This window comes from Elephas maximus, chromosome 1, assembly GCF_024166365.1.
Source record: "Elephas maximus indicus isolate mEleMax1 chromosome 1, mEleMax1 primary haplotype, whole genome shotgun sequence".
Taxonomy (NCBI): Eukaryota; Metazoa; Chordata; class Mammalia; order Proboscidea; family Elephantidae; genus Elephas; species Elephas maximus.
The window spans coordinates 153616129-153629287 of NC_064819.1; the positions used below are offsets into that span (position 1 = coordinate 153616129).

General features: G+C 43.3%; 1 protein-coding gene across 7 annotated transcripts in view; it reads right to left on the reverse strand.

Annotated features, from left to right (window-relative positions):
* Nucleotides 1-337: 337 nt before the first annotated feature.
* BACH2 (BTB domain and CNC homolog 2) overlaps nucleotides 338-13159 on the reverse strand; it is a 413769-nt gene continuing 400947 nt past the window's right edge. For all 7 annotated transcript variants that reach the window (XM_049897348.1, XM_049897383.1, XM_049897374.1 and 4 more), the window contains 2 exons: nucleotides 10887-11093; nucleotides 338-6667 (listed from right to left, as the gene is read on the reverse strand). In XM_049897348.1, coding sequence (XP_049753305.1) covers nucleotides 6185-6667; nucleotides 10887-11093 — 690 coding nt within the window. In that variant the 3' untranslated portion in view covers nucleotides 338-6184. The remainder of the gene's footprint in view (nucleotides 6668-10886; nucleotides 11094-13159) is intronic.

Sequence of the window (13159 nt, forward strand, 5' to 3'; positions counted from 1 at the left end):
CTATAATATCTCACCCAGTAGATATTAAACCTGGGGTTTAATGCTTTGTATCTACTTTCAATAGGCACTACGGAATTTTGAAATTCAGAGTTTAGGAAGTACATTAGCATTATCAAATTTTTAAGACTTCTAATCAGATGAACCAGGTAGCAGACAGAGGTCCAAACTAGAGGAAGAGAAATTGCCTCTCTGGGAGAAAAGATTCCCTGAGGCTTCCAGCTCTGAAATTCGTAACACAGGGATCACCAGCAGAGAAAATCAGTTTACAGTGCATAATGACCTGTCTTTATTTCCTCAACAGAAATGGTGTCTAGACAAAATTCAGTTAACACTAGCAATTCAATTGAGTGAAATTTTTTTTTTGCACAATAGTGTATTTACAATGAGTAAATGAAGTTTCAATTCATTAGTTCATAGCAATGCTTTTTTTGTCCAAAAAGGTAAAAATTCTTAGTTACAGAGAATAAGCATCAACAGCCATTTCATTTTTACAATAAAAACCACAAGAAAAACCACAATCACTTAGAAAAAAAACAATAAGCCTAAGAACTAGTACAATAAAATGATGCATTGAATTAAGTTACATTAATCGCATAGAATCTGTGTAAAAAGTATGTAGAAAAACACCTGATGTAACCTGTTACAGTCGTTGACCAGTTATGAGAGGTACAGAGGGTTATACAGGTAGATATGTGTGAAAACTGTCCGTATTGTTCAACCTGGGGAGGAAGAGAAGAGGGGCTGCAGCCCCTTGCATACACTGAGAAGACCCTGTTTTGAATATGGCCTCTGGAGTTTGTAAGGCATATATTAGAGGTGCACTTGCATCCGACTGGTTCTGGAACAAATTTTCATTGGCTCTCCTGGCCTCAAAAGCAAAGGTGGTGCTTGCCTTGAATGGCTCACTGTGTCTACAAGCACCCAAAACTCCCGAATGCATCTGGAATCTTCCTGACCATGTGCTAGAGGTGGCAGGGCTTTTATGTCAGAGCGCAAATGGGCTCTCTCCTGCGAAATGCATTCTGTTAGGACTCAAGAGGAGGTCGCCTGTTGGCCTCCAGACATGTTTTGGTAGACTTAGCATCAATCTGTGGGAAAAACCCTCTTTGTCCAAGTCCCTTCACTCTTTCCTGATATACATGTCCCATTGTCCCCAAGGGAGCATTTGGCACTGAATGTGAGTCTACCTGAAATGAATGGTCTTGGTGCACTTCTGCTTCTAAGAAGGGCCACTGTTTCATCTGAGGTCAATAAACTGGAATGAAAATGAAAGTCAGAGTTGTTTCTCCACTGCTTGATAGCGAAATGCATACACCATGTCACAACATTAAATCAAAGCTACCAAAGTTGGCCTCTGCAACCAAGTGGGTGTTCACAAAACGGCAGCATCATTTTCATATTACAATTAAAATGCACTAATACTCATTTGATATAAATATTATCTACCAGGGTGGAGTGTAGGAAAATACTATACACTTATTTTTCTTTGCAAGTAATATTTTTGCACCGTCGGCTGAATAATTTATCCTCAATCTGCCACAATAGTCTTTTCTATATACAAATACTATTTGCACACACCAGGTGGGTACAAATATATTCCATTCTACAGCATCAATGTTTGACGCCTGGGTCAGGAGATGGCTCGGGCAGTATTATAAACATACACCTTGTCCACAGAGTGCCTCTACTCACACAGACTTCCTGTAAGAATACTAACTCCACACAGGGCATTGTATTGTGGACTGACTTGCCAGAAATTGAACCTACAACAGAATCCTCCGTTTTGGAAAGAAACACTAACTCACAATACAATGAACAGCTTTATTCTTGAAAACAAAAATCTCATCCCTTAGTCTATTTACAATGATTTGAAAACAAAACTTGACTCTTGCTCCCTCGCAGACCTAAGAATCTCCTAAACTCTAGCAATAGTGAAGCAGTTTGAAGTTATTTATTAAACAGTTCCAAAGTTCAAATGGGATGTAATCTATAGAGATAAGTAGCCAAATAGGGATTTGAAAATGTTTCGCAGGCTTTTACTTATGTTGCGAGGATTACGTCACTCCGTAGGCTGTGAAGTAGCTTCTAGGGGCACGTCTTTGCAGTTTCTTAAAAGGTTTATAATTTTCAAGACTTGTTTTGTTTCTTCTTCTTTTTTAATGGCAATTATAAAGTATTCAAAAAGAATGTGTAGGTTTAGGCCTCTTGACGACAGCACCGAACTTCACATTATGCGAGCTTACCTTTCGGCCGCTCTCATGCAAGTCTTCTAGCTAGCCCCCGCTCCCCTTTTCAAGGAGAAGTGGCAACTGGAATACATATTCACTACCCATTTTTTTTTTTTTTTACTTCCTTGGAAAAGCAATACAAGGATTAAATCCAAAATTATAGTCCATCTTAAAAGCAGCATACCTTTAGAAAGACAGTTAATAAATTACTTGTAAATTAAACAAAATACCATTTTATTCTGCAGCATCACCTCTGACGCCTGAGTCACTGTTTGTTAGGGAACCCGGAGGAGAAGTAGCAGGAAGGCCTAGTCACTTTGTCAGCCTTTTTTTTTTTTTTTTTTTGCCTCTTTGCAACTATTTTGTTCCAGAATCAGTATGAAGTTTGATTTTATTCAAGGCACCCCCAGATAACGCAGAGAAACAAACACAGACAGCAAAGTACTCACCTGCCCAAAGCCTGACAGACCTGAATGAAGTGAGGTTGTCTGGACACAGGAGTAGACCAAAGGCAGATCCAAGGGGAGGACGACATTCAGGTGGGATGTTAACTAATCACAGAGCCACCTCCACTGTCTCTCTGTCACTGGGATCCCCCTAAGAAGTCCAGGGTTAGAGGGTCCTCTATTTTGCATGGAAAATAAAAAAAGACTCATTGCTGTTGAGTCGATTCTGACTCATAGCAGCCCTATAGGACAGAGCAGAACGCCCCACAGGGTTTCTGAGGAGCAGCTGGTGGATTTGAACTGCCGACCTTTGGGTTAGCAGAGGTAGCTCTTAACCGCTGGGCCACCAGGGCTCCATTTTGAATAGAAGGACCCTTAAAAACACAACTAAATGTCACTGTCCTGTGCAAATATTCTTTGCTGTTAACCTGCTTTTCCTTTTCATAAAAGACATGGGGTTGACTAAGGGATCTCAGGGAAAGGAGACAGACTGGGTTTTTAAATTCTACTTGAGGCAATTTGGATCCTGGTCCCCAGCTAGTCATCCCTTTGAATCAGCCTGGAGATAATTCTGACAAGCACATGGTTCCAAGTGGTAAAAGACACAGACATGTCACATAAGCAATTGCACAAAGCCAGTCACTGTTCATGGCAGATAATGAATGAAATAATAACTTTTAAAAAACCTCTAAGAACTCGAAAGACAGTTTTTAGAGCGGTGTTTTTAACCAGTTCTCACGGCAGGGGTGTGGTTGGGGATGAGGAAGAAAAGCAAGGGTTGGTAGGAGGAGGATGTGGGCTGCGTTAGGGTGGAGAGAAATAAAGAGGTCCCTCCCCGCTCGGAAATCACAGCAGCACAAGGTGTGTGCATACTGAACAACAGAAACTAGAGGAAACGGACGGAATGTGGTCAAGACTACCAGTTGCACGACTTGTTACCAGGGTAAATCATGGCCAAGAAGCTGGTTTGGACCTGGTTAGTATGTGAACAGAAAACATTCCTCTTTAAAGAAGGAGAGCAGAGGTCGCTTACAAAAGGCAACAAAATAGTTAAAAAACAAAATACTGTTGGCTGACTCCTCCACCATAACACATGCCTATGAAGTATCATGTGATTCACATTGAATTTTAAATTCTAGCTGTCACCAGTTTTCCACAAAGGCAAACCTTATGGTGAAGCCCAGAACTGTTGTACTAGGCCAAGACATTCCAACAACTGTAATAAAAACGTTATCTTGAACACAGAGCTTTATCAAAATCTGTTTCAGGCAAGCACACACACACATACATCCATCCATCCATGAGAAAAAACGAAAACCCAGAGGCAGATTTTAAAAGTGGAATCGTTTTCAAAGAAAAGCCGTTTTTTTTTTAAAAAAAATCCTACCGTATGAACCAACAAATTTCTGGCATTCATACCTATTTAAACATTTAGCTCTAATATTTTGTATAGAAAAAAGTTAAGAATACTAAAACATATGTTACTATGATTTCACTTTTTGCCTACATCATGTACTAATTTCCCCCTTTTTTACATGCAGCTTTAATATTGCCCAAACAATGGCACAAATAAAGAAACAAAGTCAACCATCTAATCCCCACTACCCACCACCCCATCCCCACATCAAACCGTTCAAGACTCTCCTGCACAGCCAGGCTGCAGGGGCCCGTGGGCTGCGCAGCCAGACGGACCAGTGCAGGAAGGGAGCTGATTCTTCCTCATTCCCTGCTGCAGAATCCCGGGACACACCTTCCTGTAAACACGCCCGGGGGGCCAAGGGAAGCTGCTCTTGCTGGGTTGCAAGCCAACCAGTACTACAGCAAGAGAAGAAAATCACCAACAGCTGAAGGTAGGGTGAGTGTATGTAGGGAAGGGGGTAGGAAGGCTCCTGCCCAAAGCCTCAGGATGAAATCTGCCTTCAGACAAGAAACCAGGGGAGAAATCGCAGAATTCAACTCAAAACATGTGGAGAAGGAAGGGAGAAAGAAATGCTTTTGCATGTGTCAGGGACAGACCTCAGGGTTGCATCTGTCCTACTCTTTCCTACTCTGGGTGAGCTCTACCAACCTATGACCACCACTTAAAGGCAGGACCTGAGGAACCTCGATTCAAATCCCTAAGGCGAGATGTTCTGGGAGGTTGATCCTGGGCAGGGAAGTTGGGTGGCTGGTCAGTTAAGTCATTCAAGATAAGTCCTACTGCACAACACTTCCAAGAGCAAGCAGTGGCCTGATGAAGTGTTGACATGAATGGGCCTTACTCCCTGGGTGAGAAAATAGTTCTAACTTGATTTCTAGAAGCCAATGCCTGCTGAGTTCTGGTATAAAATCACGGATTCCTGCTCTGTTGATGCATTTTTGAGTGAGATGTCCAAATTCTCTCCCCACTTAGGAATCTGAGCATCTAGCATCAACGCTGACCTTGTCTGCATTTCAACTTTCTTAGGGAAAGGTGGGGAGGAGGTGAAATATAAAAATATTCAAGCAGATTATTGTCTACACATCCTAGGATGAATTCGTTATTTGGCAAGATTGTTTTTTCCTACATAATTATCACCTGAGTGCTTTTTAATTAGCTAAAAAAGTTTTACTTTTTAACTAAAAGCAAAGAGTATACAGTATACTTGAGTTATACTGAAGTCACAACTTCATTTAAGAAAATAGGTTTGACCCAAAACTCAGTGCAAGTGGCAAAGTTGACCATTACTGTACAGTATCTGCAAGAAAACAAACAAAAAAACCCAACCCACAATGCACAAATGACGGACACCATGTGGTGGTGCCTAAACCAAACCAAACCAAACAAAAAAGTTCTGAAATAAAACTCTGCCCCCCCAAAATGTTTCCAACATTGAATTTTGTCCATAAATAAGTACAAATTGAAATTGAACTGGGAAGCAAGAAAAAATGACCATGTTAACAGTTCCCAAGCTAGTTCTAGCATCAAATACAAAAGAAGAGGAATGTTGGAACCTGTTCATAAATGAGAAATGAAGTTTCCAGTTTTAGGATGAGAAAACGGAGGCATGCAGGACTTTTGCATATGGAGATATATATATATATTTTATATATATTATATATAATATGTACAGTCTAGCTATAAAACTTTGATGTGTATAGAAGCTGTCTTCAATGAAAAAAATTGAACATTCAGAAGAAATTCCTGAGATAGGGTTTGTGACATGGGCCACTGAGAAAAAAATCCGTGGTTGGGTCCTAGAGGTGTTATAGTCTATCCCTGTTAAGACTGAAATTAACCCACAGACAGACAGTGTGGCCACTGCTGTCTTTCCTTGCCTGAGCAAGGGGTAGCACCATTGTAAAGGTAACTATAAACCACTCCTGCTTGAAGAGAGGAGGGAATACTTAGAAACAGTATTGCTGCTAAGACTGCTGTAGTGTGCACCAAATGGTTCTTCGTTCTTCGGGACAACAGATGAACAGCGCCCAGGCTGATGGAGGAACACTTGGATGGGAGAGGCGTGAGAGCTGGGGAGGCAGGTCGAGTCACTAGGTATAGTCTTTTCTGGGCTGTTCATCAGTTGTACATTTATCAGTCATTTCCTGGCAGAAGTCCACGGTCACCGTTTGGCTCCTAGGTTCAAGAGGAGGACCTCTCTCTGAGAAGGTCCCTGGTTCAGGGCCTTCCAGCCTCCTCCCAGAGGTACAATTCTCTGAGGCATTGCTGGGTACCCAGGGGACACCAGGGGGCGCTGCGCCCTGCTCCAAGCAGCAGGCCACGTTTTCCCCCATAGCACACTGGGAGGCTGCAAGGTTCTGCTCAACGCCTAAGGGCGCAGGGTTAATACTGGAGGCAGTGGGGAGATCCACTGGTCTCAGGACAGGGCAATACCGGTGCAGGGCCTGGATCTGCTCGGGGCTCTGGATATCTCGGCAGACTTCCTGGGAAAGGCAGGAGAAGTTGTCTAATAGTTCCCCCATGCATGCTTTCAGTTGATTCCTCTCTGACAACAGTTTTTCTTTCTCACACACCTGGACAACAGAGAAAAGAGAAGGATTGATCAGGACTGAACTGGAGGGCCCAAAATCTCATTTCTGGGGGCTTTTCTAACATTTGTTTCTGCATCCTACATTGTAATGTAACTCATGAATGACGAGGTCAGGACTTAGAAATTAAAAAAAAAAAAAAGAATATATATATATATATATATATCAGAGCCCTGGTGGTGCAGTGGTTAAGAGCTCGGCTTCTAACCAAAAGGTCAGCAGTTCAAAACCACCAATCGCTCCTTGGAAACCCGATGGGGCAGTTCCACTCTGTCCTATAGAGTCAGAATAGATTTGGAGGCAATGAGTTTGGTATACATATATACATATATGTATATATATACACATGCACACACACACACATATATACCCATGAAGCCTGGATACATCCTTCTGCCAAGTCTCACATCTGAGTAGCCCACCTGAATGCGCTGCTGACCTTGACACCTTCCTCATGGCATCTCTTCATCCCTCCCCCTCAGGCCTGGAAAAGTGATCAGCAAATCCATCACTGAGCAAAAAACTACAGAGTGTTCACATTCTGGTTTCCTGGAATTTGGGGCTTATAGAGAATCAACTGGAAACCTCTTGGTCCCAAACCCTGTAGTTGAAACCTCTCTGATAGGTTGCCATTTTTAAGAGTCAACACTAATTCACCATTATCAATATCATAGGGTTTGAGTCAACACCAGCAGACTCTTTCCACCTTTGTAGCAGAGCAGACTGGACGCAGTGGATTCTGTTTAGGACAGTCAAGTCCTGCGCACTGATTCTCTCTGGATATAGGAAGGGCAGGCAGAGGTGTGGAGGCTAAGCCCGTATACTAACCTGAGGTGTAAGACTTTTTCTCTCTTAAATCCCACATGTCCTTGTGTTACTAAAACTCATCACCCCATCCCTGAGATGAATTTAGCCACCAGAGAGGAGACTAAATAAGGTTTTGATAAGTAGACCAAAGGAAATGCTGAGCCAAGGCCAGTTCATACCATCCATATTTGAGTCAAGTGAGGAGGTGGGCAGGTTCCATGCAATGAAATGGACGGAGAAACTGGACATCTGAAGCAGCGTGAGCAAGGGTGGGCAGGAGGGGCAAGGACAGGATGGGAGAGAGGAGCAAGTACACAGACATGCAGAAAGGCTGGGTCTCCCACACAGGAGCTGCACGTGCAGTGACGCAAATACAATCTGGCAGGCGATGTGGGCATGTGTGTCTGAGAGAGAGATTTACACAGGAAAGGGCACCTGCTAAAATATTTATAAATTGATCAAGAAAACATGTTTTAAAAATGAAAAATAAACAGATGTACAAGTGCAACTTGAGAGAAATACATTATGCGAGTTTGCAAAGGCTGAGTGGCGTGCAGGAGACGGAGTGGGAGTGGGGAGTTAGTACCCTACTGGCTCTGCAGGGTGGGGCCCTACAAACTGTGCAGAGTGTGACTCTGAGGACTGTCCCAGGCAAGACCCTGTGGGCTGTGCGGGGCAGGACTCTGTGGTCTGTGTGGAGTGAGACCCTGTAGGCTGTTAGGGTGGCACACTGTGGGTTGTGTGCAGTGGGATCCTGCGGGCTGTGCGAAGCTGGACTCTGTGGGCTGTGCAGGGCAGGGCCCTGTGGGCTATTAGGGTGGGAACCTGAGGACTCTGTGCCGGGCGTGGACCCTGCCTGGTGGAGGTGGAAGCTGCCCTCGCCTGCCAGCACCGTCCCTGCCACTCAGACCAGGAGTGTGTACACAGCACCCTGCTAGGTGTCTCCTTGGGAAAAAATCTTACACATGTGGCTATGCACTCTGGACTTCTCTAACTGTAACCTGGCAATCTGCAAAGTGGGGGGCAACACCCCTCAGCACCAGGAGAGGAATGCCGGACTCAATGCTGCCCTATCACCTTGGCCAATGCACCAACCCCTCCATGCCTACTCATCTGTAAAATGTCCAGGGCTACTTTCTAGGGGGAAAGCAACTGGGTGCCATGTACAACAGTGTTTTCTATTTCTGTAGAAAATACCAGCAACTAGAGTTATTCTACCACCTAAAGAGGAGCCCAGGGCAGTAATTATCACTAAAAAAACCAAACCCACTAGACGTGTGTTAAGACCCTGAAGATTCTCCCTGGCGCTTGGCTCAGCCTTGCCTGGTTTCCTACCCAAGCGCAGCAGGTTCTCAGAAGACCCAACCCCACCAGGAGGAATGTGTTACTTCCTTATGAAGCTTATGTTAATTTGTTGTTGTGAAAACAAAATTAAAGACAAATTTGGAAGAAGAAAAGAAATTCATAACCCCATCACCAAAATAGTCACAATCTCCAGTAAGTTTTAGGGCAACAGATATTTCCTGAGAGTCTACAATGGATATTGGATTTTCAGAGACGATCAAGACGCTGTTGTTGTCTTCGAGGAACCTACAGTTTAAGGATGGGGGTAGGAGGGAAGCAAACACATAAACAGATAATTCAAGAGTAAGGAGCCCTGGTGGTACAGTGGTTAAGCACTCAGCTGCTAACCAAAACGTCAGCGGTTTGAACCTACTAGTCGCTCTGAGGGAGAAAAGGCCTGGTGATTTGTTTCTGTAAAGATTACAGCCTAGCAAACCCTATGGGGCAGTTCTACTCTGTCCTACAGGGCTGCTATTAGTCGAAATCGACTTGTCTGCAGTGGGAATATGATAAGCACTAAGCCAGAGGTCAGGACAGGGTTTCAAGGGCAGGTGCTCAGCCAAACCCAGGGACTTAGGGAAGGTAGGCTACCTGGAGAGGTGATACTTGAGCTGACTCTCAAAGGAGGTAGTTGGGAGAGAAAAAGATGGAGGAAACAACATAGGCTTGTGCATACTTCACAGAGTATGAAACAGCAGGAGATAGGGCTGCTGTTTCCGACAGCTTGACTCTGTTAGGGGAGCGAAGGAGAAGGTGACGCTGGAGGGGAGCTACAGACTGAATCATGGAGGGGAGGCCATGATATGTCTCGTTAAAGAGCTTGGGTTGTATTTTGCAGGTAATGGGAGCCACTGAACATGGGCAGATTTTTCTCTGCTTGGTTGGTGTCAAAAAAAAAAAATTTTTTTTTTAATAAAGACCCCAAGGTCCAGGACTACCTTGATAATGTGCACCATTTTCTTGTGCTTTTCAAACATCTAAGGGTCGCTATGAGTCAGAATTGACTCGACGGCACTGGTTTTTTTTTTTAATCCTTGCTCTTAGGTTCTAATTGGGATAGTGGCTTACCATGGAGCAAAGAATTGCTGCAAACAGTCTGAGAACCCAGGTTTAGATTATAACCGTGTTATGTGGTCTTTCTCTTCTTCACCCTGACACAGACATGGCACCTGAGGTGACTTTCCAGTATTTGGCCAGCAGAAAGTTCGAGCTGAATGAGGTTTTGGCGGTTGGTTACCTTCAACTCTACTGTGTGGAGCCTGGATTTACTGCCTATAAATCCTGCCTGGGTTTACTTCCTGCAGCTCAAGGCCACTTATCATGGTGAAGAGTCCCCAATATGAAGGAGTTTGGGAGCTGGGAGCTTGTTCCCTGAGACAAAACACCCTCAGACACAGTAAGAGGCGAAAGCCACTTTGAGACAGAGTTGCAAAATCAAGGACCCTGGGGTTGCAAAGGGCTTTAGAAGATCATGTGGCTGGACACCTGCCTGGCAGTAATAAGGTGTCCAGTCTCTCCACTACACTCTTCTGCTGAAAGGCAGGAGAAAGCAGTTGTGAAAATACAGGATTTGGAATCAAACAACTGGGTTTGTATTCAAGCTCTACCACATACTGGGAAATTACTAACCTCTGTGCACTGTAGTTTCCTCCTCTGTAAAGGGGAATAAAATGGTACCTAACTCATAAGGTTGATGCAGAGATTAAATGTGATGACCCACAAAAACATTTCAGAATGATGCCTGATCCATATATACACACAATCATACCTGGTTACCTATTATTACATATAAAAACGGAAAATTAAAAAAAAAGAGTGCTTCTACATGTATGGCTGAAAAGTAGAAAATATTGACACGCTATTACACACCCGCACACGCACACACACATTGCAGACATAAAGTAACTATTGCTGTTGAGAAAGTTGTTTAAAAAGAAACCCAAACTTCCCCGAAGGGTGACCCTTCTTTCTACGTCTATAGCCTTCACTACAGTAACTTTACATCAGACCGGGTCACTTCAGGTTGCAGGCTGCAACAGGCCAGTCAACTCACCAGTTTACGGATTTCACATTCTAAATTCTGAATACAGTCCAGTTTCCTCTTTCGGCAGCGCTGGGCCGCGATGCGGTTCTTGCTGCGCCGTCGGACATCGTGAATGAACTCTAACTGTTCTGAGGTTAGCTTGTGCATCTTAATCATCATCTGGAAGTCGTTCCTTGGAAGATCTGTGATTTGATCTACAGGAAAAGGAAGTTTGACCTGAAACCAAGAATAACAGGCTATGACTATGACAGCTGGGTTATAGTTTCAATTCTGGCAGCTGGAACATCAAAAAATGCTAAAACCTCTTTTTTTTAAAAGAAGACCAAGTAATACGGAAACCACTGAAGGCAAGCATTGATTATGACTTTCAAACATAAATAAGATGTAATCTTTGGATAATCAAACAAAACATGAATACACATATCACAATGCATTATCATTCTTGAGATCTTTGAAGCAAATGGTATGGAAAATACTGAAAAATGAGAAATTTTTCATTGCTGTAGCAATTTAATAACAAGGAGTCTGGCCCTATATTTACTTGAAACTTACTTCCAGAAGACATAGGACCTCAACTAAATAAAATTACAAGTTATAGACGTGAATGATGAGAACAGTCCATACCTTGAAGATGTTGGAAAAATAAAGCAATCAAGGTGACTCCTAGTTACAACAGCATAAAGGAGCTATATGGAGATCAACTTTAATAGACCATACCAGCGTGGACTAGGAGTCAGAAGAACTGGGCTTTGGTCCTTCTTACCAGACATGAGACCACAAGCAATATATTTTACCTGAGTCTCAATTTTGTTATGTGCAAAATGGGGCAATCTTTTTGATCCCTAGTTCTATGTGAATGTTAGGAATTATGGCAGATTACGTTTTCCAAAAATGGCCATCTCATCTTACATACTCTTTTATAACATGATATTGTCATTCCTCTATCAAGAGATGGGGTACCTGTTGTTGTCTCTTGACCAACAGAACGCAGCAGAAGTAGTGGTGTGTAACTCCTCAGGCTAGGTAATAAAAGGCCTGCAGCTTCCTCTTTGACCTCTCAGGTTGTTCACTCTGGGGAAATCAGCTGCCATGCCTTGAGCACACTCATGCAGCCCTTTGGAGAGGTTCATGTGGAGAGGAACTGATGCCCCCAGCCAACAACCAGCATCAACTTGCCAGCCATGTCAATGAGCTACTTTGGAAGTGGATTCTCCAGCCCCAGTCAAACTTTCAGATGACTATAGCCCCAGTCAACATGTGACTTCAGTTTCATGAGAGATCCCAAGCCAGAACTGCCCAGATGGGTAATCCCCAAATTCCTGATCCATAGAAACTGTGAGAGATGTTAAATGATTATTGCTGTTTTAAGGCACTAAAATTTTGGAAATCATTTGTTACATAGCAACAGATAAAAATGCAGGTACTATTTACCCTGGTGGTATAGTGCTTAAGAGCTATAGGTGCTAACCAAAAGGTTGGCAGTTCGAATCCACAAGGCGCTCCTTGGAAACGCTATAGGGCTGTTCTATTCTGTCATATAGGGTCACTATGAGTTGGAATCGACTCGACGGCAACATGTTTTGAGTTTTTATTTACTCTCAGGAAGATTCCTACTTTTAAACTCTTGACAAACCAAAGCAAATCCATATTATCCAAAGAGAGAACATAATCTCTACTGGGATGGATCTGTGTCCTTCCTATATTCTGTTAAATGCTTGGTGACAACCCTGTAGCATGTTTGAAAATGAGCGAAAGTAACAGCCACTAATGCAGAAGGTGAGAAGTGGAACCAGCTGCTGCTCTCTAGGGCCTTCTCAGCACCCATGAGGTACAGAACATAGGCCTGTGCCTTCCAGCAGTTTGTCTCTACTCTTTCCAAGGCTCTTGCTGATGATACAGCGACTTCTGAGGCTAGGTATTAAAAGGGTTCATTTCTGGTTATGTTTCAGAAGCTTCTGGAAAAAGGAAGATCATGCGCTGCTAGGCCAAGAAACAAAGTGTTTCCCAGCTCAGATTGCTTAATTCTTGCTTACATTAGAGTCTGCTTTAGGTAGACTGGAGCCCTGGTAGTGCAGTGGTTAAGAGCTTTGCTGCTAACCAAAAGGTCAGCAGTTCTAACCTACCAGCCGCTCTTTGGAAACCCTATGGGGGCAGTTCTACTCCGTATTATAGGATAGTTTTTTTTTTTTTTTTTTTTTTCTGAGTTGGAATCAACTCGACGGCAACGGGTTTTTTTTGGTTCTAGGTAGACCAGCAGATGGCACTATAAATCTAAAAACTTC